Consider the following 24,596-nt stretch of genomic DNA (forward strand, 5'->3'; position numbering starts at 1 on the left):
TGTTGAACACCACTTGGAGGAAGCAGTGAAGGTGGCAAGGGCACAGAATGTAATCTGGGCGGGGGACTTCAATGTCTATCACCAAGAGTGGCTCGCTAACACCAATACTGACCAAGTTGGCCTAGTCGTAAAGGACATAATTGCTAGACCGGGTCTGCAGCAGGTGGAGAGGGAAAAACATAGTTGACCTCATCCTCACCAACCTACCTGCCGCAGATGCATCTGCCCATGATAGTATCGGTAAGAGTGACCAATTGTGGAGACTAAATCCCGCCTTCACATTGAGGATACCCTCCATCATGTTGTGTGGCACTACCACCATGCTAAATGGGATAGATTTCGAACAGATCTAGCAACTCAAGACTGGGCAGCCATGAGGCGCTGTGGGCCATCAGCAGCAGAATTGTACTCGAACACAATCTGTAACCTCAGGACCCGGCATAAGCCCCACTCTACCATGACCATCAAGCCAGGGGATCAACCCTGGTTCAATGAAGAATGCAAGGGAACATGCCAGGAGCATAAACACAGGACTACTTGCGTGCTAAACAGCATATGTAGCAAATGATAGACAGAGCTAAGTGATCCCACAACCAACGGATCAAATCTAAGCTCTGCAGTCCTGCCACATCCAGTCGTGAATGGTGGTGGACAATAAAACAACTGACTGGAAGAGGAGGCTCCACAAATATCCCCATCCTCAATGATGGGGGAGCCCAGCACATCAGTGCAAAAGATAAGGCTGAAGCATTTGCTACAATTTACAGCCAGAAGTGCCGAGTGGATGATCCATCTTGGCCTCCTCTGGAGGTCCCCAGCATCACAGATGCCAGCCTTCAGCCCATTCAATTCACTCCACGTAATATCAAGAAACGGCTGAAGGTACTGAATAGTGCAAAGGCTAAAGGCCTTGACAATATTCCAGCAATAGCACTAAAGACTTGTGCTCCAGAGCTTGCCACACCCCTAGCCAAGCAGTTCCAGTACAGCTACAACACTGGTATCTACCCGGCTGTGTGGAAAATTGCCCAGGCATGTTCTGTACACCAACAGCAGGGCAAATCCAACCCAGCCAATTACTGCCCCATCAGTCTACTCTCGATCATCAGTAAAATAATGGAAGGGGACATTAACAGTGCTATCAAGAGGCACTTGCTTAGCAATAACCTGTTCACTGATGCCTAGTTTGGGTTCTGCCAGGGTCACTCAGCTCCTGACCTCATTATAGCCTTGGTTCAAACATGAACAAAAGAGCTGAACTCCCGAGGTGAGGTGAGTGTGACTGCCCTTGACATCAAGGATGCATTTGACCGAGTGCGGCATCAAGGAGCCATAGCAAAACTGGAGTCAGTGGGAATTGGTGAAAACTCTCAAAGGAAGATGTTTGTGGTTGTTGGAGGTCAGTCATCTCAGCTCCAGGACATCACTGCAGGAGTTCCTCAGGGTAGTGTTCTCAGCCCAACCATCTTGAGCTGCTTCATCAATGACCTTCCTTCCATCATAAAGCCAGAAGTGATGATTGTACAACGTTCAGCACCATTTGTGACTACTCAGATGCTGAAGCAGTCCATGTCCAAATGCAGCAAGACCTGGACAATATCCAGGCTTGGGCTGACAAGTGGCCAGCAACATTTGTACCACATAAGTGCCAGGCAACAGCCACCTCCAACAAAAGAAACTCACCATCACCCCTTGATATTCAATGGCATTACCATCACGGAGTCCCCCACTATAAACACCCTGGGGGTTACCATTGACCAGAAACTCAACTGGACCAGCCATATAAATACTGTGGCTACAAGAGCAGGTCAGAGGCTAGGAATCCTATGGCAAGTAACTCAGTTCCTGATCTCTGCCCACCCCACCCCCCAAATAGCCTGTCCACCATCTAGAAGGCACAAGTCAGGAGTGTGATAGAATACACCGCACTTGCTTGGATGAATGCAGCTCCCACAACACAAGCCTGACGCCATCCAGGACAAAGCAGCCCATTTGATTGGTATCACATCCACAAACATTCACTCCCTCCACCACTGACACACAATAGCAGCAATGTGCACCATCCATAAGATGCACTGCAGGAACTCACCAAGGTCCCTTCGGCAGCACCTTCCAAACCTATGACCACTACCATCTAGAAGGACAAGGGCAGCAAATAGATGGGAACACCACCACCTGGAAGTTCCCTACAAGTCACTCACCATCCTGACTTGGAAATATATCATCATTCCTTCATTGTTGCTGGGTCAAAATCCTGGCAGTCCCTTCCTAACAGCACTGTGCATGTACCTACACCACATGGACTGCAGTGGTTCAAGAAGGCAGCTCACCACCACCTTCTCAAGGGCAACTAGGGATGGGCAATAAATGTTGGCCCAGCCAGCGAAGCCCACATCCCATGAATGAATAATATAAATGATAAATTCTCCCATTTCATAATGTAAGGGATCTGCATTTGTTTTTACTGATCTTTTTACATACTGTTATGACATGGCAGATGATGTGTGCCAGGCGGACCAAGTCCACAAGATAAACTTGGTCATGCTATCACAACAGTTTTGCAATTTGTATTTATTATGAGAAAATGTGTGCACTGAATTCAGAAGTAATGAGTCTACTAAGACCTTTAAAGATTTTAAAATTAAATTAGGATATTTATTAACAAAATAAGATTTCAAGCACACAATACTACAACTAATACTGTAACAATTCCTAAGCTTCCTAATTAACCTGACTCCCAGTTACACACCCCCTTTTAAGCAACAGTCCAAAATAGATTTTAGATTTAAAAAAAAACAAGTTAACACTGTACCCACTTGACAGTAGAATTCCAAATGACTTTCTCCAACTTTAGTTACTGGACACGGCAGACTTATGTACAAATGACTGGAGGCTTCTTCGAGGCTACTTCACACTCTCCTGTTAGATCTTACATGGTTTTCACCCAGCATAGTCTTTCATTCTCTTTTTATATATGTTTCTACCTCTTTAATATGTAAATTCCATTCTTCTATATGTCTTTGGAACTGTACCTTTCCCATAATATAAAAACTCTCATGTTGTCAATATTGTCATAACTTTAGGGAAAAATAAATACACTCTTTAGCTTTGCTTATCTGGCTAGTTGTAAACAGACTAACATCCCTTTGGAATCCAAACAATCCCTTCACTTGCCTAAAAATGCAAATTCCCTTCACACCTTACATGCTAAGACAACATCCATGTTTACTCATTAGCATTTCAAGTACATTTCTACACCTAGCTGCTTTTGATAATTTGAAGCTTGCAGTCTACCTGACTCCAAATGTAATTACATCACAGAGCCATCTACACTTGCACCCATAAACCTACTTTGCAACAAACCAGAAAAATATGATGAAAATTATTATACTTTCGTAACAATACTTAGAGAAGCTTTTCCGGTCCGCTTTTATGTTCCTTGCAAGTTTACTCTCATTCTCTTATTTTCCCTCTCTTAACCAATCTCTTGGCCCTCTTTTGCTGAATTCTAACTGCTCCCAAACCTCAGGCTTGCTATTTTTTTCTAGCAACTTTATAGGACTCCTGTTTGGATCTAATACCATCTTTCATTTCTTTCATTAGCCATGGTTGGGCAGTTTTTCCTGTTGTATTTTTGTACCAGAAAGGAATGTATAACTGTTGCAATTCATACATGAGTTCCTTAAATATTAGCCATTGCCTATCCACTGTTATACCTTTTAATGAACTTCCTGAATCTATCTTAGCCAACGCATGTCTCATGCCTTTGTAGCTTCTTTTGTTTAGAGTTAGGACCCTAGTTTCAGATCGAACTACTTCATTTTCTATCCCCCACAGTATTAGTGAATACGCCTGCGAGGATATTGGTTCCAGCCCTGCTGGGGTGCAACCCGCCCAGCTTATACAGGTCCCATCCTCCTCAGAATCGGCCCCAATGCCTCAGGAATCTAAATCCCTCCCTTCTACACCATCTCTCCAGCTCCACATTCATCTGGCCTGTTCTCCTATTCCTGATCTCGCTGGCACGTGGCACTGGGAGTAGCCCTGAGATTGCTAGCTTTGAGGTCCTGCTTTTTAATTTATTTCCTAGCTCCCTATATTCTGCTTTCAGGACCTCATCCCTCTTTTTACCTATGATGTTGGTACCAATATGAACCGTGACCTCTGGTTGTTCACCCTCCCCCTCCAGAATGTCCTGCAGCAGCTCAGTGACATCCTTGACCCTAGCACCAGGGAGGCAACATACCATTCTGGTGTCCTGTCTGCAGCCGCAGAAACGTCTTATCTGTTCCCCTTATAATAGAATCCCCTGTCACTATTCCCCTCCCACTTTTTTCTCCCCACACCCTGTGCAGCTGAGCCACTTGTGGTGCCATGGACTTAGTTCTTGCTGCATTCCCCTGAAAAACCATCTCCCCAAAGTGTTATCCAAAACGGAAAACCTGTTGGAGAGAGAGATGCTTCCAGGGGACTCCTGCAATACCTGCCTAGTGCGTTTACTCTGTCACCCATTCCCTTCCTGCCTGTGCACTCTTTTCCTGCAGCGTAACCACCTCACTGTATGTGCTATCCACGCAGATCTCATCCTTGCGGATCCTCCACAGTGACTCCAGTGCAGCTCCAGCTCCGAAACATGGATCTTGAGTAACCGCAGCTGGGGACACTTTCTGCAGATGTGGTTGCCCTGGAGACTGGAAGTGTCCCTAACTTCCCACATTGCACAGGAGGAGCATTTCAGTGGCCAAGCTGCCCTGCCAAGACTTAACCGTAAATTACTCCCTTTTACTTTTACTTCCTCTAGCTTAGAGAATATTAGAGACAGTAGAAATACTCACCAGGTCCTACTTACCACGGCTGCCAGCCTTTAAGAGGAAATATAGAAAATGAAAAGATCGCCACCTTCCCTCTTCACTGAACTCCCTCACTCACCAAACTCCAACTTAAGTGCTCTAATGCAGCCCAAAGCAGCACTCCAGTGGATTTTGGCAGGGGGAAACAAACATTTTCTTTTTATTTTGAAGGAAAGACCAGGTTCGGCCACAGACGCACATTGTATCTGTGGTGTCTGTATGCATGCTGTGTGAGCCATGCTGACATCACAGGTATGATGTAAATGCATCTCCGTGCCCAGTTTTCAGCAGGAAAGGGAAATAAAGGCAGTGTAATTTGAATTTGTTTCTAGAGGAGACCTTGATCAAATTTACCAGGTACTGCTTTGAGGACTGCAGCCTTTTATGCTATAGTGAACATTGCCTTCCATTCTTCATTATGTATGAAGCAAGAACAGCAGTGCTACTGACAGTTACTGTACTAATGCTCCCCTGAAAACCAAGGTCAGCAATCAAAGGCCAACTTGGGCCATACACTTTTGGCAAACAATGCCTTGGTAAGATCAAAACTGTTGTTATAATTATGACCGTTTATAGGATTACTATATTTTGGGACTTTAGCTTTAAACTTGGTGTAAATGAAGGCTGATCGTGTGACCAGTTCTGCAGTCTGCCTGACAGTAAGCCTGGGTGGTTTTGATTTAAAGATCAAAAGGAGGCTTGGATTGTTTTAGTGAGCAGGAGGTGACCATGCCAGCATAGAGTTTGCAATGAGTAGACTCTGAGTCTCCCAAAGTCCCAGAAGGGTGTTATAGGTATTGGGTTGGAACCAATTGTGCTGTGAACTTTCCATTTACTTTTAAGATGAAAGTAGAATTGGGGTCAAAAATTAGCATTTCTGCCTAGATCCAAGGTTAACGTGTTTCATGTTGCCTTGGGGAGGAGGGCAGAGGAAGCAATTTTGAGATCAGGTTACAGGCTTCCCTACAAATCCATGAATATCACAGACAACAGTTGTTCTGTGTCATCAGAAAAAACGGCTGCTTGACTTTGCGAACTACCACAGCCAGATGCAGAAGGGAGATGTCTCTAGTAGCGATGCATCATGCATCCTGCTGTTAATTCTGGGATATTTGTTCTGGTATGGCCAGGGGGAGAAGAATCATCAGAACAGACTTTACTGGTGGTGGATTTAAGAAACTCTCCAAAAACTGAGGGAACTGTCTGGAGATGCTCACTCAAAGTTACTACTCAGTGAAGCGGCGATACAGGAACCAGTTGAAAGCTGGGAGCAACTGTGAACTGTTTGCTGTAAGGACTGTAACTCCGTGGAGAGTGCAGTGTGTGAGAAGTCTAAAAAGGGAATGTTCCACTCTATAGTTGCCTACAAGAAAAAAATAGTGTTTAGTCAATAGTGCGTTTAGTCATTTGTTACAGTAAAAGTTTTAAAATGTGAAATTTTGCCATTGCCATTCCTTCAACTGTAACTGGAGGTTCGAACTTCTTTTTGAAATGTTACCAGCCTCTACAGAGATTGTAACATTGTGCAATCTGCAAGTTTTGACTATCCCGCCATCATGGTGGTTGGAGCCACAACAGGAAACCTAGTTCAACTTGAACTTTATTTTATTTAAGAAAAAAGGCTAACCAGGGTTTGAGGGAGTCTGGCAAGGCCACAGAAGTGGTATCCGTGAATTGTGTAAATATAGGTGGGTTATCATGTAGCTTGATCATGCCTTTTAAGTTCCTTTCAGCTTTAATGCTGTTCAAAATAAAGCTTTTTATTAATTTATATAGATTTTTTTTTGACTAGTCAAAATGTTTTTCTACTGGTTGATATGGAGTAGCAAACAGACAGTAAAGTAGTTCAGTTCTAATGGTGATCCAGCAAGCCTGCTTTAAGTGAGCCATTTGTGTTCCGAATAGGGGACAGTACAAATAGACATTCCAAGTTGCAAAGTATCACTTCAATCTGATAATATAAAATACTTTTGCATGTGAAAGGTCCTGTTTATTCAAATTGGAGTACAATTGGGGGGGGGATGGCTCAGTTGGTTAGATGGCTATCGTGTAATTCAGGTTAATGCTAATAGCGTGGATTTGACTCCCGTTCCAGCTAAGGTAGAGTTGGGATCCACTTCCTTGCTTTGCTCCTGACAGCCAATGGCAAACCACCACTGACAAAAACTACCAAGAAAGTGACTCAGGCTGAAGCATCGGCAAACAATGAGCCAAGGACTTGCCTTTAGGCAGAACACATGATGAACTTTTTATTACACCTCTAATCTAATAAAACATCCCAAGATGCTTCACAAAGTGTTACAGACTAAGTTTTAATTGAATAATTAGGAGAGTTGACAGAATTAAAGAGACTGTTAAAGGTGGGAGGGAAACATGGCAACAAGATGGATATGAAGACCTAGATGCCACCAAGTGAGGTGTGTTGTAAGGGGATGCGAAGATTGAGGCACAGAATGTCAGAGTGGTAAGACTAAGGCATGGATTGGAGGAGGTTGTGGAAATGTGGTGTGATGAGGCAATGAAGGTGATTTTAAATGAGGACGGGCCTGGGAGCTAGTGGAAGTCTGAGGGGTTTCAGTGAGTGTAGGACAGGATGTGGGCAACAGCGTATTACAGGAGCTGGAGTTTGTGTAGAGAGGAGCTTGGGAGGCTGGTAAAGAGGACATTGGGGAAATGGTATTGAGGTAATGAAAATTTAAATAAGGGTTGCAGCAGTTAGGCAGGGTGTGTGGCAGAGGAGGATGTATGCAGTCTTAATAATGGTTGGACATGAGGTTTGAAGCTTGTATTTATTGTGACAAATGAGAACAACATTTTCATTGGCATTAGTGTCATTTTTATCCAAAAGCCTGTTTTTTTTTTCCCCCTGAGACTTACTGGTTTGTCCTGAAAAGTCAGTACGATCGTCCACATTGATTGTCATTCCAAGCTAATGGCTACTGATGAGTTTAGTGATCTCTTCATATCTAGTCATACCAAATGTACGATCACGTTTGTCACAAGGGTTATGGTAATTCCATTTACGAGCATGTATTCATTCTTTCAATCTATAGTGTTTATGCAATGTAATTTCCCCACAGTGACTTCCAGATCTTTGTGCTGTTGTAGTAAGATGCTAAATGGAGGCAAGCCACTGTCACAAAGGAATGATTCCACTTAGGCTGTTGGCAAGAAGCACTGAATGGCTGTCTTGATAGTGACATTTGCAGATCTCCTCTGAAATATATTGCCCACTTGCTCCCATGTATAGGGAAGGGTGTGTGATATGGTGTATATGGCTCTAACAGAAGATGAAAAAATATTTTTTTAATAGCTAGCACTCGCATTTCTAAATGTTTCTTTGCCCTTTTGAATATTGCTGATTATTTTTTAAAAATAGCTAAAGCATTTCCAATTTATTGGAGAAGTACATGTCTTTTATACCGAAGTGCATGCTTCAGTTGTACCTAGTAATTTCTAACCTGAAAAGCTAGATAGCGAATGAGTCAGAGAGCAGCCATTGATTACGTCAAATTGTGCTTTGCCATTCAACTGTTATTATAGTTCAACTCCTTCATTGCAAAGTCACTTGTTGTATCTGAAGCAACCACACAGTACATAGAGAGAAAGTCTAGAAGTCTCCATTGTACACTACTAGCAAGGAGATCACATCATGTCGAGCCCCAGCGTTCACCCAGTAAGTAGTGAATTTTTTGATGACAGGCTTTAAATTCTAGAAAGAATATGCTACACTTCACTGTTTTCTGTCCAGCTGACGTTTCTGATTTTTAAAAATTTGATGGGATGTGGGCATTGCTGGCTAGGCCAGCATTTATTGCAGGTCTCTAATTGCCCTTATTCAGAGGGCATTTAAGAGCCAACCACATTGCTGTGGGTCTGGAGTCATATCTAAGCCAGACCATGTAAGGACTGCAGATTTGCTTCCCTTAAGAGCATTCGTGAACCAGATGGGTTTTTACGACAATAAGCAGTGGTTTTGCAACCATCATCAGACTTTTAATTTCATCTGCCATGATGGGATTTGAACCCAGGTCCCCAGAGCATTACCCTGGGTCTCTGGAATACTAGTCCAGTGCCAATACCACTATGCCACCGCCTCCTGATATGATCTTTTACATATCCCATAATATGATCAAGTTTTTAAAATTTACTTTGGATTATTTAGAGACATTTCAAAGTTTTGCGTATTCAACCAAAGAAAAATCATTTTTCCTAGAATTTTTGTTGTATGATTGTTAAATTGTAATTGTCAGAATATTCCAACATTGGCAAAAGAATTGCTCAACATTATTTCAGTTAAATTATTCGTTCCTTCCATTTCCTTGCTGTTGCTGCAGTTTCAATTTAAAAATTGATTTCCAATGGGAATGAATCGGGTACCTTTTTTAAAAAAGGATGATATTCCTCTAAATTTGCTCTTGTCTCCACTTAATTGAGTGGCTTTTTTTTCTAAATTAAGTACTCAAATGAGTAAAAATGGAAGATCTGACAGCCTTTTCTGTTTGAGATGTGTGCTAAACCTGTTGACTGAAGTATTTCATGCTCAATTTATACGTTTTCACAGGTTGGCAACTGAATTTGAATTTTGTCAAATTTAAAAGTGACCATGTTAAATAGCTAAACCTTGGCTGTGACCAATTTTTTAATATATATTTTGTTTGGTTGTAATAGCAATTCTTAATCTGTCCCTGGTTGTGTCCATTCAAACCTGAATCTAAGCCATGCAGAGTCATCTTGTAGGGGGCTATAGATTTTTTTTTTGATTACTTAATGCTTGCAAAGCTTTTGAGCATGAATCAATTTTGGGCATTTTTCCAAGCGTGGAAAATGTTTGTCACTTGCTTAGAATAACAACATTGTTACACTCGTGCAGATGCAGCTCTTTCGTTGATGTCCAATCCATAGTTGCTCGTAGCCCTTCTGTGCCTTATCTTTCGTAGTAACCTTTCATTTAATTTGTCAGAACTCTCCCTTCTGAGTCAGAAGATTGTGAGTTCAAGTCCCACTCCGGAGGTTCCTTCCTTACAGTACTGAAGGTGTACCTACACCACCTGGACTGTAATAAATTTTTTAAAAAAAGTTGAGCACAAATCTGCACTGTTGGAGGTGCCATCTTCTGGATGAGACATTAAACGGAGGCCCTATCTGCTCTCTCAGGTGGTTGTGAAAGATCCCTTGCATGGCACTATGTTGAAGAAGGGAAGGGTGCTTTTCCCCAATGTCCTGGCCAATATTTATCCCTTGATCAACATCACAAACAGATTATCTGGTCATTATCACATTGCATGCAAATTGGCTACCATGTTTTCTACAAAAATTACTGTACTGAGTACTTTGGCTGTAAAACACTTTTTTTGGGACATCCTGAGATTTTGAAAAATGCTATATAAATGCAAGCCTGTCTTTCTTAGATGGTGGATGTTAGTAGGCAATTCAACACAGTGATGTATCTAAGTCAAACCTGGTGCTGTTTTTGCTCCAAGTTCACACAACAGGGTGGAAATCAAATATGAAACCATCTGTCCTGCGTAGCTCCATGCTGCAACCTCTTGAACACATTTTTTTTTGTGTTTAGATATAGTTTGTTCTGCATTTTTGCACTTTTCCACCCCCTTCTCTCCGCCCATTTTAATACATTGAAGAGAGATAGCTTCAGTGAATCACGAGTATACTGTGCTCATCTTTTTATAGTGCACTGAGACCTTTTCAACATTCCTGAAACAAACCAATAGGACTTCAGTTTCTCATCTTATTTGAAAAATGGCCTCCACAACACATTTCCTGTTACTGTCGAACCCACAACTTTCTAGCCATAGGTAAAAATACGACCAAACTGACGCATGTTATGAAGCCATGACTTGTAACTGGGGCTCTTCCACATAATTTGAAATGAGGTTGTATGAATGGCAGAGACAAGTGCAGATTAGTATACCAATCAAGTTTGGGTTGCAAGTAGAGGTGGTTATAGCTGACTAACAGAATATCAGGATCTCTTGATTCTTCACTTTGTGGAATGTGGTCTGACTGGTAGCTTTGCACCATGAGCAATTATATACATTGAGTGTTTGAACCTGTGGCTCCACTAACATGGAACAAAATGGGATGAAATTTAAATTTGTTTCATAACCTAAAGCCAACACTCCTGGTTAGTAGATGAATGATCAAGTGGGTTAAGGCACTTTTACATTTGGCACTCCTGGTCTCCTAATTTGGGTTATGGGAGACTGATGCCTGTGTGCCTGCTAAAACTAGCTTCCTTATGCCAATGATTACATTCACCCATGAAAATTTAGATCTCTAATTCTGCCAATGGGATAGGAAGCAAGTTTTACCAATGCAAATGCAGAGAACTGTATCATGAATTTGAACTCCCCTGACCTGCACTGCAGAAGTGTGAGAAGTAAAGGTGCCTTTAATTTTACTTCACAGTTGAAGAATTGCTGTTAAATGATACTTGAGTGACTGTAACTGGTTATTCCGAGGCAGTTTCTCAACTGCCTAAAATATAAATCTCCTTGCTGTCATGTTTTGTTTAAATGTGAAAACCCTGATCAAACAGGCTTTGTCCCATTCTGCTCCACAGAATCCCTTTTGTTCCTCTGTGAATTTGAGTTAATTCAGTTTTGGGCTTTATGCTCTTTTTCCTTCTGTATGCTCTCTTTCCTTCCATAATTCCTATCCCTGCACTTCCGTTGCTTCCCTCTCATCACCCCTCAAAAGGAAAATGGTAACTGACATGGAGAGTGGACAGCCGTTATACATTCTGATATTTTTGGAGTGAAATATCAGTCTATACTGAACTGGAGATAGGGTAGGTTCGCTTGTGTGAGTAGAATGTGATGCTTAACGACACTGACAGTGCAGGTGCAGTCCCTGTACCAGCTAAGGTGGTTCTTGAGGTCTACCTCTTCTACTTGACCCATTGCAAAGACTGCTAGAAATAGGAAATAGGAGAGCCATGATTAGCAATTCCCATGGAGAGAGTGAGAGACACTGTACTGGAGCATACAATGTTAGACTTCTCTCGCCCTATGGATAGAAAATATTTTGCACTGCTAATTTCGGGAAGTGTGAGGGCAACGTAGCAGGGCTAAGGGCCTGTTCCCACAACCAATGAGATTTGGGGATTGAGAAATAGACACAGGAACGACAGAGAGGAAGTGGGGTGAATTAGAGCCAAATCTGGTACTGAAAGAGAAATGGAGGGAAAGATTGGATTTGGAGAGAGGAAAAAAGACACAGAAAAAGTAAGAAAAATTTTTATTTGAAAAATATCAAAAACAATGTTATACCTGCAGGAATAAGATACCATAGTTTTAGTTGTTCCCTTTTTGGGCCAGAGAGATTAAGTGGCATTGGAGGAACATAAATTTTTCCTTAAAAGGGCGCTCGCACTGTTAAATACCAGCCATAATTTCCTCTGGTGAGCTTAATTCGTAATTAAAGCCCAAATGTAGTAATTTCGCGAAACTCAGAGGTTGGGGGGGAAAAGTACCGTTTTTGTGAGGTTGACGGTGGTGCAGTGCAAATCGTCCAGTAATTTGTGGCAATTCATGACTAAGTATCTCTTCCTCCCCACAAATTGCTGTGTGATTTATACCCAAAATGGTGCATTAACCTCACCATTTTTTTTTTGCCAGCATATTCTGGCCCATCACCCTTTCTCCCCCTTAATTTATTTCTAGAATGTTTTGCCACTTTTTCTCTCTATCCTCAATGTCCAAAACTTGGTGGTTTTTGCTGTTATAGTGACCTATTTCATTTTTATAAATAGGGATATACGAGTACAAAAGCACAGGTAATGCTAAACTGACACACACCATTGATTAAGCTGCAATTAGAATACCATGCCCAGTTTGGGTGCCTTACTTTTAGGGAAAAAGTTGAGCCCAAGCATATAAAAGTGGCATGGGTTGTTCTTAAAAAGGACACAGGAAGAAAATGTACACTGAACTGTGTTTATATTGCATCAAGACCCAAATGAACGGTGCCTGTCCCATGGGTTTCGTGAAGCCAGCTGCAACCTGGAAGTAAATTGCTGGGATTCACTTGAGCATAGTCAGGATGAGTCTAAGCATCATTTAAAAGCAACTTTAGGTCCCTTTGGCCACCAGTCCAATGGATCTTTGCATGTTAACTTTTCTGTTGTTAGTGGCTGCACCAAGCCTGTATGTCTGGAGCCAGCATTTCCAGTGTGGTCTTAACACAATGACCGCAGTAACCAGCTCATAATGTCTTCCCATTATGGATTGCTTTGATGTTAAATTGGACATCCTTGATCTTGCAAAGCTTTTTTTGGGATGGGGCCAGTCTAGGTTTTGTCTGTAAGAAATAAATCCTGGCCAATCCATGCAGAGCTTTTCTATCCTGACAGAAAATTGTCAATGCACATCCTACTGTAGATCTGTTTCAGCGTGCACAAGCTAAATCCAAGGCCAGGAGGTAAATTTTACTCCAAACCGAGGATGGAATAGATTCCGAATAATCTAACCCAGGCAATTCACATTCTATTGGCCTTCTCCCAATCATGGTAAAATGAAGGAACCGTCAAGTGACACTTACTGACATATCCTACGCACCATAGCTCAGTTTGTGTTGTACTGAGAGCACTTTGCTCTAGACCTCACCACAGACTTGTACTCTAGCTGAATGCCAGAGGTGAGAGTAGCTGCTCTCAATATCAAGGTAACATTGAATTGAGACTGGTAGCAAGGAGCCACAGAAAACTGAAGTCGACTTGGATTAACCAGAAAATAAAGGAAGATGGCTGTGGATGTTGCAGGCCAATGATTGCAGTCCCAGGGCATTGCCATTCATCAAAGAAACATCCTCAGCGCAGCTATCTTCAGCTGTTTGATCCAGTGATCTTTTCTCCATCATAAGGTCAAGTTTGGGGCTGTTCACTGATTATGTCAGTGTTTGGCTCCATAATGAAAACCCATGCCAGCCTATAACCTAACCTAACATAATTTAAGAATTAGGAACAGGAGAAGGCCAGTTGGCCCGTTGAGCCTGCTCTGCCATTCAGTAAAATGGCTGATCTGATTGTGGCCTCAACTTCACTTGACTGTCTCCCATAACTCCCTTGTTCATCAAAAATCTGTCTAACTTTTCCTTGAATATGTTCAATGAACCAGCCTCCACTTATCTCTGTGGAAGAGAATTCCAAAGACTAATGACTGCCTGAGAAGAAATTTCTCCTCATCTCAAATCTTAAATGGGAGGCCTCTTATTTTTAAACTCTGCCTCCTAGTTCTAGATTTCCCGCAATGTATAAGTGAAGCATCTTGCCTTAATCTTCAATGGCACCACTATTTGCAGACCATTATTGCCCAGAAGATTAACTGGACCAACCATATTAACACTGAATAGGGCTGAGGCTGGATATTTTGTGGGTAATGGCTCACCTCCTGTCCTCTGAAAGTCTCTCCATCATATGCAGATCTCCAGTCTACAGCATAATGGAGTACTTGGCACAACAACACTTGAAGCCTGACACCATCTAGGGTAGAGCAGTTTACTTGATTGGTGGTCCTGGATTTGTGACTGGAGCCCTGTAAGAGCGGTAATCCACAAATTACCAGATTAACTGCAGCACCCCTTGTGACCTCTACCACAGAGAACAACAAAACCAACAACACCTGAAGTCATCACCTTCAAGTTTTCCTCCAAATCACATGCACTTGGGCATATATCACAATCCCTGCATTGTTATGGGGTCAATACCTGAGCATTACCTACATAATAGCATTGTGGGAGCAGCATCAGCACTGGAGCCACAGTGGTTCAAGGAGAAAGCTCATTATCACCACCACCTTGGGGTCGATAGGGATGCCAGTGTTTCTACAATCCAGTTTAATGTGCTTAAATAATGTGCTTAAAGATACTGCAGTTGAAATATTGGCAAGATGCTTTGAAATTCTTGCAAGCTATTGGGGAATGCTTCTATGGTAAAAGCCACAATTCTTCCCTGGAAAACACTGGCAACATGTCTTTAAGTTGAGGATTTAAAGAGTAACTTTCTGAACTATACTTGCCTCAATATATATATAGTGTTTCTCTGATTAGTGTTCATTTGTGTTTTTTAAAACCACCACCTTAGCACTATTAAGGCTATTCAAACTGGGGAAAGATGAGACTCGAGGTGGTTGCACCTTAAGTGATAAAGTAGTTGATTTATTTTAAGGTGACTACCTTTAATGTACTAAATCTATGGAGCACTTTCATTTTCAGACTGTTGCATTTTAACTGCATACCTAATGTTTGCATAGGGTTTTCAAATAGATGATCTTCCAGTCAGATTGACTGAAAAATTGAATGATTAAACACTAAATAAACTTTGTAGAGAAAAAATTAGTCTTTGCTGCCTTCAAAAACAACTGAATTGCTCTCTATTAGAGATGATTATAATATTTTATGAATCCAGTTTAACTTTATGCATATTCATTAATGCCCCTTCTGAGAAGTTCATCAAATGAGAGCTGCATTTATTTGATATTTATATTTATTTTATGGTTATTTTTCACTGTTTTTCTGCATTGGGTTTACAACAAACCTACCAATAGTATAGTTGCTTCTTAAGAAATCTGCTTATACCTGATAACACCTGGAATTCCAAGGGACCCATGAGCTCCCATGATAAAATTATTCAAATCGAACCAATAGCTTTCCATTGCATTGAATTTCAATGGACCCAGTTGCCCTCCTTTTTAAAAGAAAATGGATGTAATTTATGATCCAAGCATAAAATATTCCTCAATTTTTATTTGCTTGAAATATAGAATTTTTACTTGTGTGTATTTAATACAAGGAATGTGGATTTAGCTCCAGCGTGTGATCAGTAAGCACAGGTTTTTTTTAAAAAAGTTAAATTCCAATCAGCCGTTCATTGGGACTCGGGTGCGCAGTGCAGCTTATTTCAGATCCATTGTAAGACCCTCGGCTGCCTGTACTGTTGGGAGACTAATGAGTGGGCAGGTTGTGTAGCTTCTTGATGTTTTTAATAACTGATTACTTATGTAGTAAATTTAGGGAAACTAAAGTACTAGGTTCCTGGTATTTGCATAAAATGTTTGTTGTACAGGCTTTGAATTGATGTAAACTCTTACTTTTACAAGGTATGTGCCAAGAATTGTATTAGTTAGAGGCATGGTCATTCTTTTTATAGGTTGGGCTTTTTTCCAGAACCTTTCTTCTGTTCACAGCTTCCATAAGCATGAGCCTCTGATGAACCAAAACATGTGTCTCTGTTCTCTAAGGAATATGGGTTAGCATAGCCATTGTTCAACAATTAACCATGAATCACAGTAAATCACTTAGCAGAGAATACTTGGCGATGTCCTTTTACTTATGTTGCCTTGTAAGGTGGGAAAATATGCTGCTGGACTTTTAGATGAAGATCATTTGTCCAGACTTAAATCGAATTATATACAGCAAGATTGGCAACATAGGGATAGAATACAATAACCAGGAAGGCAATGGCGTAGTGGTATTGTTGCTGGACTAGTAATCTAGAGACCCAGGGTAAAGCTATGGGGACCTGAGTTTGAATCCATTGGTGGAATTTGAATTCAATAAAAATCTGGAATTGAAAGTCTAATGATGACCATAAAACCATTGTCCCATCTGGTTCACTAATGTCCTTTAGGGAAGGAAATCTGTTGTCCTTACCTGGTCTGACCTACATGTGACTCCAGACCCCACAGCAATGTGGTTGACTCTTAAATGCCCTCAGAACAAGGGCAATTAGGGATGGGTAATAAATGCTGGCCTAGCCAGTGACGGCCACATCCCATGAATGAATTTTAAAAAAAGATTCACCAAGATCATTCTATTTCTGTTACTTTTTTTGGGGGGGGTGTAGCTAACATTTCTGCGGCTAATACAAGCGGTCCCTCAAACATGAAAGTTTAAAACACCACTGATCTGAGGAATAGATGTGTAACATTTGTGTCTTTTTTACTTCTAGCACAGCACTTTGAAAATGGACATAGAAGACTGCAATGGTCGTAGTTACATTTCAGGTAAGGGAAAGGTGTATTTTTTAATCATAGAACCACAGAAAGGTTGCAACACAGAAGGAGGCCATTCGGCCCAGAGTGTCCATACCAGCTCTCTGCAAGAACAACTTACCTAGTCCTACTCCCCTGTCTTTTCCCTGTAGCCCTGCAAATATTTTCTCTTCAGATAATTATCCAATTCCCTTTCGAAAGCCACGATTCAAGCTGCCTCCACCACACACTCAGGCAGTACGTTCCAGATCCTTACCACTTACTGACTGCATAAAAAAAGTGTTTTTCCTCATGTTACTGTTGCTTCTTTTGCCAGTCGCCTTAAATTGGTGTCATAGAACCATAGAAAAGTTACAGCACAGGAGGAGGCCATTCGGTCCATCTTGTCCATGCCAGCCCGAGGACGCCCAGGTGCCCTTTCTAATCCCACCTTCCTGCACCTGGCCCATAGCCCTGCAGCTTACAGCACTTTAGGTGCAGATTCAGGTACTTTTTAAAAGAGTTTAAAGTTTCTGCCTCTATCACCAACTTGGGCAGCGAATTCCAGACACCCACTACCCTCTGCATAAAAAAGTTCTTCCTCATGTCCCCCCTACACCTTTTGCCACTTATCTTGAATCTATGTCCCTTGGTTCTAGAATTCTCTAGAATGACCATCAAGTATCAGAAGTCTCTAAGTACCATGAAAAATACCTGGAACAGGAAAAGGAATTGCTGATGAATCAGAACAGTCCCCTAGTTCTCGATCCTTCTGCCAATAGGAACAGTTATTTCTTATTTATTCTCTCCAGACCCCTCATGATTTTTCTCCAAGGGGAACAACCCGAGCTTCTCCAATCTATCCACGTAACTGAAGTTCCACATCCCTGAAACCATTTTCCTAAATCTTTCTGCACCATCTCCAATGCCTTCACCACACCTTTCCTAAAGTGTGGTGCCCAGAACTTGACACAATACTCCAGTTGAGGCCGAACCAGCGTTTTATACAAATTTATTGTAACTTCCTTAATTTTGTACTCAGTGCCACTATGTATAAAGCCCAGGATTCGTATGCCTTATTAACCACTTTCTCAACCCACTTTGCCACCTTCAATGATTCATGCACTTATACTCCCAAGCCCTTCTGCTCCTGCTCCCATTAGAATTGTACCCTTTACTTTACATTGCCTCTCCTTGTTCTTCCTACTAAAATTATATTTTTATTTTTCCATGGGATGTGAATGTTGCTGGCTAGGCCAGCATTTGTTGCCCATCCCTAATTGCTCTTGAGAAGGTGGTGGTGAGCCACCTTCTTGACTTGCTGCAGTCCATGTGGTGTAGGTATAACCACAGTGCTGTTGGGGAGGGAGTTCCAGGATTTTGACCCAGCGACAGTGAAGGACCGACAATATAGTTCCAGGTCAGGATGGCGTGTAGCTTGACGAGCATCTTGCAGGTGATGGTGTTCCCATGCGTCTGCTGTCTTTGCCCTTCTAGGTAGTAGAGGTTGTGGGTTTGGGAGGTGCTATCGAAGGAGGCTTGGTTCTTCTGACCAAAACAAATCACTTTACTCTTCCCTGCATTAAATTACATCTGCCACTTGTCCGTCCATTCCACCAGCCTATGTCCTCTTGAAGCTTATTGCTATCATGATATTTCCAAGTTTTGTGTTATCTGCAAATTTTGAATTTGTGCCCTGCCTACCCAAGTCTAAGTCATTAATATATACCAAGAAAGTAACACACAGACCTGGGGAACCCCACAATATAGCTTCCTGCAGTCAAAAAAAAATTGTTCACCACTATAATAAAGGCAAAATACTGCGGATGCTGGAAATTTGAAACAAAAACAAAAAATGCTGGAAAACCTCAGCAGGTCTGACAGCATCTGTGGAGAGAAAGACAGAGTTAACGTTTCGAGTCTGTATGACTCTCCTTCAGAGCTAAAGGGAAGTAGAAATATAGTGAAATATATACTGTTTAAGGAGGGTGGAACAGGTGAAGCTAGACAGAAGGCTAGCGATAGGTGGAGGCAAAGGAGTGATTGCGAAAGATGTCATAAACAAAAGGTCAAGGGGTTGTTAACACTGGTGGCACTGGCTAAAGGAGGTGCTCATGGTGACATTAAGAGTGGAAAGCAGAATGTGGTAATGGCTGGACCAGGGTAAGCACTCTGGAAAGTGACAGATGGCCCTAGTGAGGGTGGAGTGGGGGAGGGGACGGTGGTGGGGGAAAAAAGATCGAAAATAGGCTAAAAGCTCGGGATAAAACAATGAATAAAAATGGAAATAAAAGTTTAAAAATAACAATGAAAATAAATGGAAAAAATAAAAATGAATATGGAGAGAAGGGGGATCAAAAAGGGAGGAGAGAGTTCACGGTCTGAAGTTGTTGAACTTAATGTTAAGTCCCAAAGGCTGTTAAGTACCTAATCGGAAAATGAGGTGTTGTTCCTCCAGTTTGCATTGAGCTTCGCTGGAATATTGCAGCAGGCCAAGGATGGACATGTGGGCATGAGAGCAGGATGGTGAGTTGAAATGGCAAGCGATAGGAAGGTTTGGGTCATGCTTGCAGACAGACCAAAGGTTTTCCGCAAAGTGGTCACCCAGTCTGCGTTTGGTGTCTCCAATGTAGAGGAGACCGCATTGGGAGCAGCGAATGCAGTAGACCAAATTGAGGGAAGTGCAACTTGAAAGGAGAGTTTGGGCCCTTGGACGGTGAGGAGGGGGGATGTAAAGGGACAGGTGTTGCACCTTCTGCGATTGCGTGGGAGGGGGTTGAGGTGATGGAGAGTGGACCAGGGTGTCCCAGAGGGAACGGTCCCAATGGAGTGCCGACGGGGGTAGGGGGTGAAGGGAAGATGTTTGGTGGTGGCACCATGCTGGAGTTGGTGGAAATGGCGGAGGATGACCCTTTGAATGCGGAGGCTGGTGGGGTGAAAAATGAGGACAAGGGGGACCCTATCATGGTTCTGTGAAGGAGAGGAAGGTGTGTTGCCAGAGGTGCAGGAGATAGGCTGGACACAGTTGAGGGCCCTGTCAACCACTGTGGGTGGGAAACCTTGGTTAAGGAAGAAGGAAAACATGTCAGAAGCACTGTTTTGGAAAGTGGCATCATCAGAACCGATGCGAAGGAACGGAGAGAATGAGATAGAGTCTTTACAGGAAACAGGGTGTGAGGAGCTGTAGTCGAGGTAGCTGTGGGAGCAGGTGGGCTTGTAATGAATATTGGTGGACAGTCTATCACCAGAAATTGAGGCAGAGAGGTCAAGGAAAGGAAGGGAAGTGTCAGAGACAGACCATGTGAAAGTGATGGAGGGGTGGAAATTGGAAGTAAAATTGATAATTTTTCCAGGTTCAGACAAGAGCATGAAGTGGCACCGAAATAGTCATTGATGTGCCCAAAAAAAGGGGTTGTGGGAGGGGGCCTGAGTAGGACTGGAACAAGGAATGTTCCACATACCCCATAAAGAGACGGGCATAATTGGGGTCCATGTGGGCACCCATGGCCATATCTTTTATTTGGAGGAAGTGAGAAGTTTAAGGAGAAATTGTTCAGTGAGAGAACAAGTTCAGCCAGACGGAGGAGAGTAGTGGTGGATGGGGATTGTTCGGGCCTCTGTTCAAGGAAGAAGCAGAGAGCCCTCAGACCATCCTGGTGGGGGATGGAGGTGGAGAGGGATTGCACGTCCATGGTGAAGAGGAGGCGATTAGGGCCAGGGAACTGGAAATTGTTGATATGATGTAGGGCATCAGAGGAATCACGGATGTAGGTGGGGAAAGACTGGACAAGGGGAGAGAGAATGGAGTCAAGATAGGTAAAAATGAATTCCATGGAGCAGGAACAGGCTGACACGATTGATCTACTGGGACAGTCCTGTTTGTGGTTTTTGGGGAGGAGGTAGCAGCGGGCCGTCTGAGGTTGAGAGACAAGAGGTTGTTCACCACGACTGTTTTCTGTTACTCAGCCAATTTCAAATCCTTGCTGCTATTGTCTCTTTTCTTCCATGGGTGCTAACTTTTGTTGACGAGCCTGTTTTGTGACACTTTATCAAATGCCTTTTGGAAGTCTACATAGACCACATCACCCCTTTACACTCCAAGCCTTTCTATTGCCCCATTTAAAAAACTCAATCAAGTTAAAAGCTATTTTCCCTCAACAAATCCATACAGGCTTTCCTTAAATAAACTGCATTATCGTTTCTAAAAGCTTTTCCACCAATGAGGTTAAACTGACTGGCCTCTAGTTGCTGGGCTTATCCTTACACCCTTTTTTTTTTGAACAAGGGTATATTCCAGTCCTCTGGCACCACCCCTGAAGGAGGACTGGAAGATTATGGCCAGTATCTCCACAATTTCCACTCATACTTCTCTCGGCATCCTTGATTGCATCTCATTCGACCCTGGTGACTTATCAACTTTAAGTACATCCAGCCTCTCTCATATGGCCTCTTTATCAATTTTTAGCCCATGCTATGTCTCAACTACGTTCTCTTTCGCTATGACATGGCAGCAGCATATCCTTTGGTGAAGACAGATGCAAAGTACATGCCTCAGCCTCTATTTGGCCCCACTCCTCCTATTACCACCTTTTTACTATTTATGTGCCAATAGAAGACTTCAGGATTCCCTTTTATGTTAGCCGTCAGTCTCATCTCATACTGTAGCTTTGCTTCTCCTAGTTGTTAATTTCCCCTCTGAACCTTCTATATTCAACCTGGTTCTCAATTGTATTATTCATCGGACATCTGTCATATGCACCACTTTTCTGCTTCACCTTACCCTCTATCTCTTTCATCATCCAGGGAGCTCTGAATTTGTTTGCCCTATCTCTTCCCCCATGTGGAATGTACCTTGATTGTGTCCAAACCAAACTATCTCCCTTTTGAAGGCAGCCCATTGTTCCATTACAGTTTTTCCCTCCAATCTTCGATTTCTATTTACCTGAGTCAGAATCATTGAAGTTGGTTCTTGCCCAATTAATTATTTTTACTTTGGATTGTTCCTTGTCTCCTTCCGTGGCTAATCCAAATCTTATGATACAATGATCACTGTCCCCTAAATGTTTCCCGACTGACATTTGATCCACTTGACATACCTCATTCTCCGAACCAGATCCAGCAATGCCTCCTTCCTTGTTGGGCTGGAAGCATGTGGAACACACTCTAGAAACTCTTCCCCCTCTCTGCCCTTTAATTATCCTAATATAGACTGGGATAGTGATAGTGTAAACTCCCCCATTAAACTACTCTTGCACCTCTCACAAATTTGTTCCTTTATATCCTTCCCACTAGCTGGTAGCCTATAAAATGCACCCAGTAGTGTAATGGTGCCTCTATTGTTTCTTCGCTCTAACCAAATAGATCCTGTACTTGACCCCCTCTAGGACATCCTCTCTCTCCAGCCCTCTAATGTTCCCCTTGATCAGTAATGCTACCTCTCCCAAACAAAAATAAAAATACCTGGAAAAACTCAGCAGGTCTGACAGCATCTGCGGAGAGGAATACAGTTAACGTTTCGAATCCAAATGACTCTTCAACAGAACTAAGGAAAAATAGAAGAGAGGTGAAATATAAGCTGGTTTAAGGGGGGTGGGACAGGTAGAGCTGGATAGAGGGCCAGTGATAGGTGGAGATTGCCAAAAGATGTCATAGGCAAAAGAACAGAGGTGTTGACGATGGTGAAATTAGCTAAGAAATGTGCTAATAGGTGACATTAAGGGTAGAAAGCAGGGTGAGCAAGGTACAGATAACCCTAGTGGGGGTGGGGTGGGGGAAGGGATCGAAATAGGTAGAAATAAAACAATGGATGGAAATACATTTAAAAATAATGGAAATAGGTGGGAAAGGAAAAATCTATATAAATTATTGGAATAAAGGGGGATCGGAAAGGGGGTGGGAATGGAGGAAAGAGTTCATGATCTAAAATTGTTGAACTCAATATTCAGTCCGGAAGGCTGTAAAGTGCCCAGTCGGAAGATGAGGTGCTGTTTCTCCAGTTTGCGTTGAGCTTCACTGGAACAATGCAACAGGCCAAGGACGGACATGTGGGCATGAGAGCAGGGTGGAGTGTTGAAATGGCAAGCGACAGGGAGGTCTGGGTCATGCTTGCGGACAGACCAAAGGTGTTCCGCAAAGTGGTCACCCAGTCTGCGTTTGGCCTCTCCAATGTAGAGGAAACTGCATTGGGAGAAATGAATGCAGTAGACTAAATTGAGGGAAGTGCAAGTGAAATGCTGCTTCACTTGAACGGAGTGTTTGGGCCCTTGGACCGTGAGGAGAGGGGAAGTAAAGGGGCAGGTGTTGCATCTTCTGCGGTTGCATGGGGAGGTGCCGTGGGAGGGGGTTGAGGTGATGGAGGAGTGGATCAGGGTGTCCCGGAGGGAACGATCCCTGCGGAATGCCACCGGGGGTGGGGGGGTGAATGGAAGATGTGTTTGGTGGTGGCATCATGCTGGAGTTGGCGGAAATGGCGGAGGATGATCCTTTGAATGCAGAGGCTGGTGGCGTGATAAGTGAGGACAAGGGGGACCCTATCATGGTTCTGGGAGGGAGAGGAAGGTGTGAGGGCAGATGCACGGGAGATGGGCTGGACACGGTTGAGGGCCCTGTCAACCACCGTGAGTGGAAAACCTCAGTTAAGGAAGACATGTCAGAGGAACTGTCTACCTCTTCTCCTATCTTCCTCTGCCTTTCCTTAGTGTCGAAAAAGAAGTTTTCCTCCCGAAACATTTTGACTTCAGCTTGTCATCTCGTGGAACAATTGGTTTTCTTTCTAACTTTGCAAAAATATCCTGGATACAATGCTTAATGTGTTGATTTCACATACTTGTGTCGATCCTTAGTAGAGACGACATCATGCTCAGCCACATTCAGCTCGCATGCTGGCACTCGCTGTTGAGGTTATTGTGTGAACAAGGCTACTTGGCAAATGATTGCTAACTCTCTCTCTCTCTCGCCCCCCCAACCTCCCCCCGATTCCAATGATGGAGTTGACTCTTATCAGGGGCAAGAGGGAAGTTCAGTTCTGTAATTAAGAATTGTCATGCGTTTACGACAATGAGATCTTGCCTCAAGAAAAATTGTTTTGTAATGATATCACAATTTCGAAACAACCATTTTAAAAAATTTTAGCAAGGAACTTCAAAAGTTTTTTTTTTGTAAACTTCTCACCTGTTGGCGCATTATAAAGGAGTTCTCACCTCTCATTGGAAATGTTTAATTTCTCATTCTCCAATAGCTCAGAGCCTTCCTATGTCAGTACAAAGTTGTGAGATCCTTCGTCTGTACTGTGATAACTGATCTCAGCTGGTGTGCTCTAATTGACCTCTGAGCCACTGGGCTTGCAAGGGGAAAAGTCATCCAGTGCTTTTGTTCCTAATTTCCATGCAGGGATCCCTATTGGAAGAGGATGTAGGTGGATGTTGGGATATGGCTCAGTTGTGATGTACTTCTCACCTAGATAGTCTGCTGACATCTCATGTCAAAGTTGACATATGAATAATAAACACGTGGATAAGGTACCGACAGTGTTCCTCGCTTCTACGGAGCTATATTCTGCTAGGAGTTGACATCTTGTGGGGGGAAGAGATATAAAATTCCTTGACCGAAATGGATGGGCAATCACTATCCTCCCAAGTCTCTGCCAGTGCTGCTCCTAGAGTAGTTATAAAAAGAGCTACAAGAACTGTTTGTATGTTGATTTTTCCAAAGTTGACTTTTTTTTCTTCTGAAAAAGCCTGTGCTTAAGTAGTCCGTG

At 42.7% G+C, this 24,596-nt stretch overlaps 2 protein-coding genes across 8 annotated transcripts in view; both read left to right on the plus strand.

Annotated features, from left to right (window-relative positions):
- Window positions 1-24,596, plus strand: part of cdk2 (cyclin dependent kinase 2) — a 434,240-nt gene that overhangs the window by 241,618 nt on the left and 168,026 nt on the right. The gene's annotated exons all lie outside the window — the stretch shown is intronic.
- ikzf4 (IKAROS family zinc finger 4) overlaps window positions 1-24,596 on the plus strand; it is a 160,434-nt gene that overhangs the window by 64,749 nt on the left and 71,089 nt on the right. For all 7 annotated transcript variants that reach the window (XM_078534577.1, XM_078534578.1, XM_078534572.1 and 4 more), the window contains exon 2: window positions 16,819-16,873. In XM_078534577.1, the coding sequence (XP_078390703.1) occupies window positions 16,834-16,873 (40 nt within the window). In that variant the 5' untranslated portion in view covers window positions 16,819-16,833. The remainder of the gene's footprint in view (window positions 1-16,818; window positions 16,874-24,596) is intronic.

Source organism: Cetorhinus maximus, chromosome X (assembly GCF_964194155.1).
Source record: "Cetorhinus maximus chromosome X, sCetMax3.hap1.1, whole genome shotgun sequence".
NCBI classification, from domain to species: domain Eukaryota; kingdom Metazoa; phylum Chordata; class Chondrichthyes; order Lamniformes; family Cetorhinidae; genus Cetorhinus; species Cetorhinus maximus.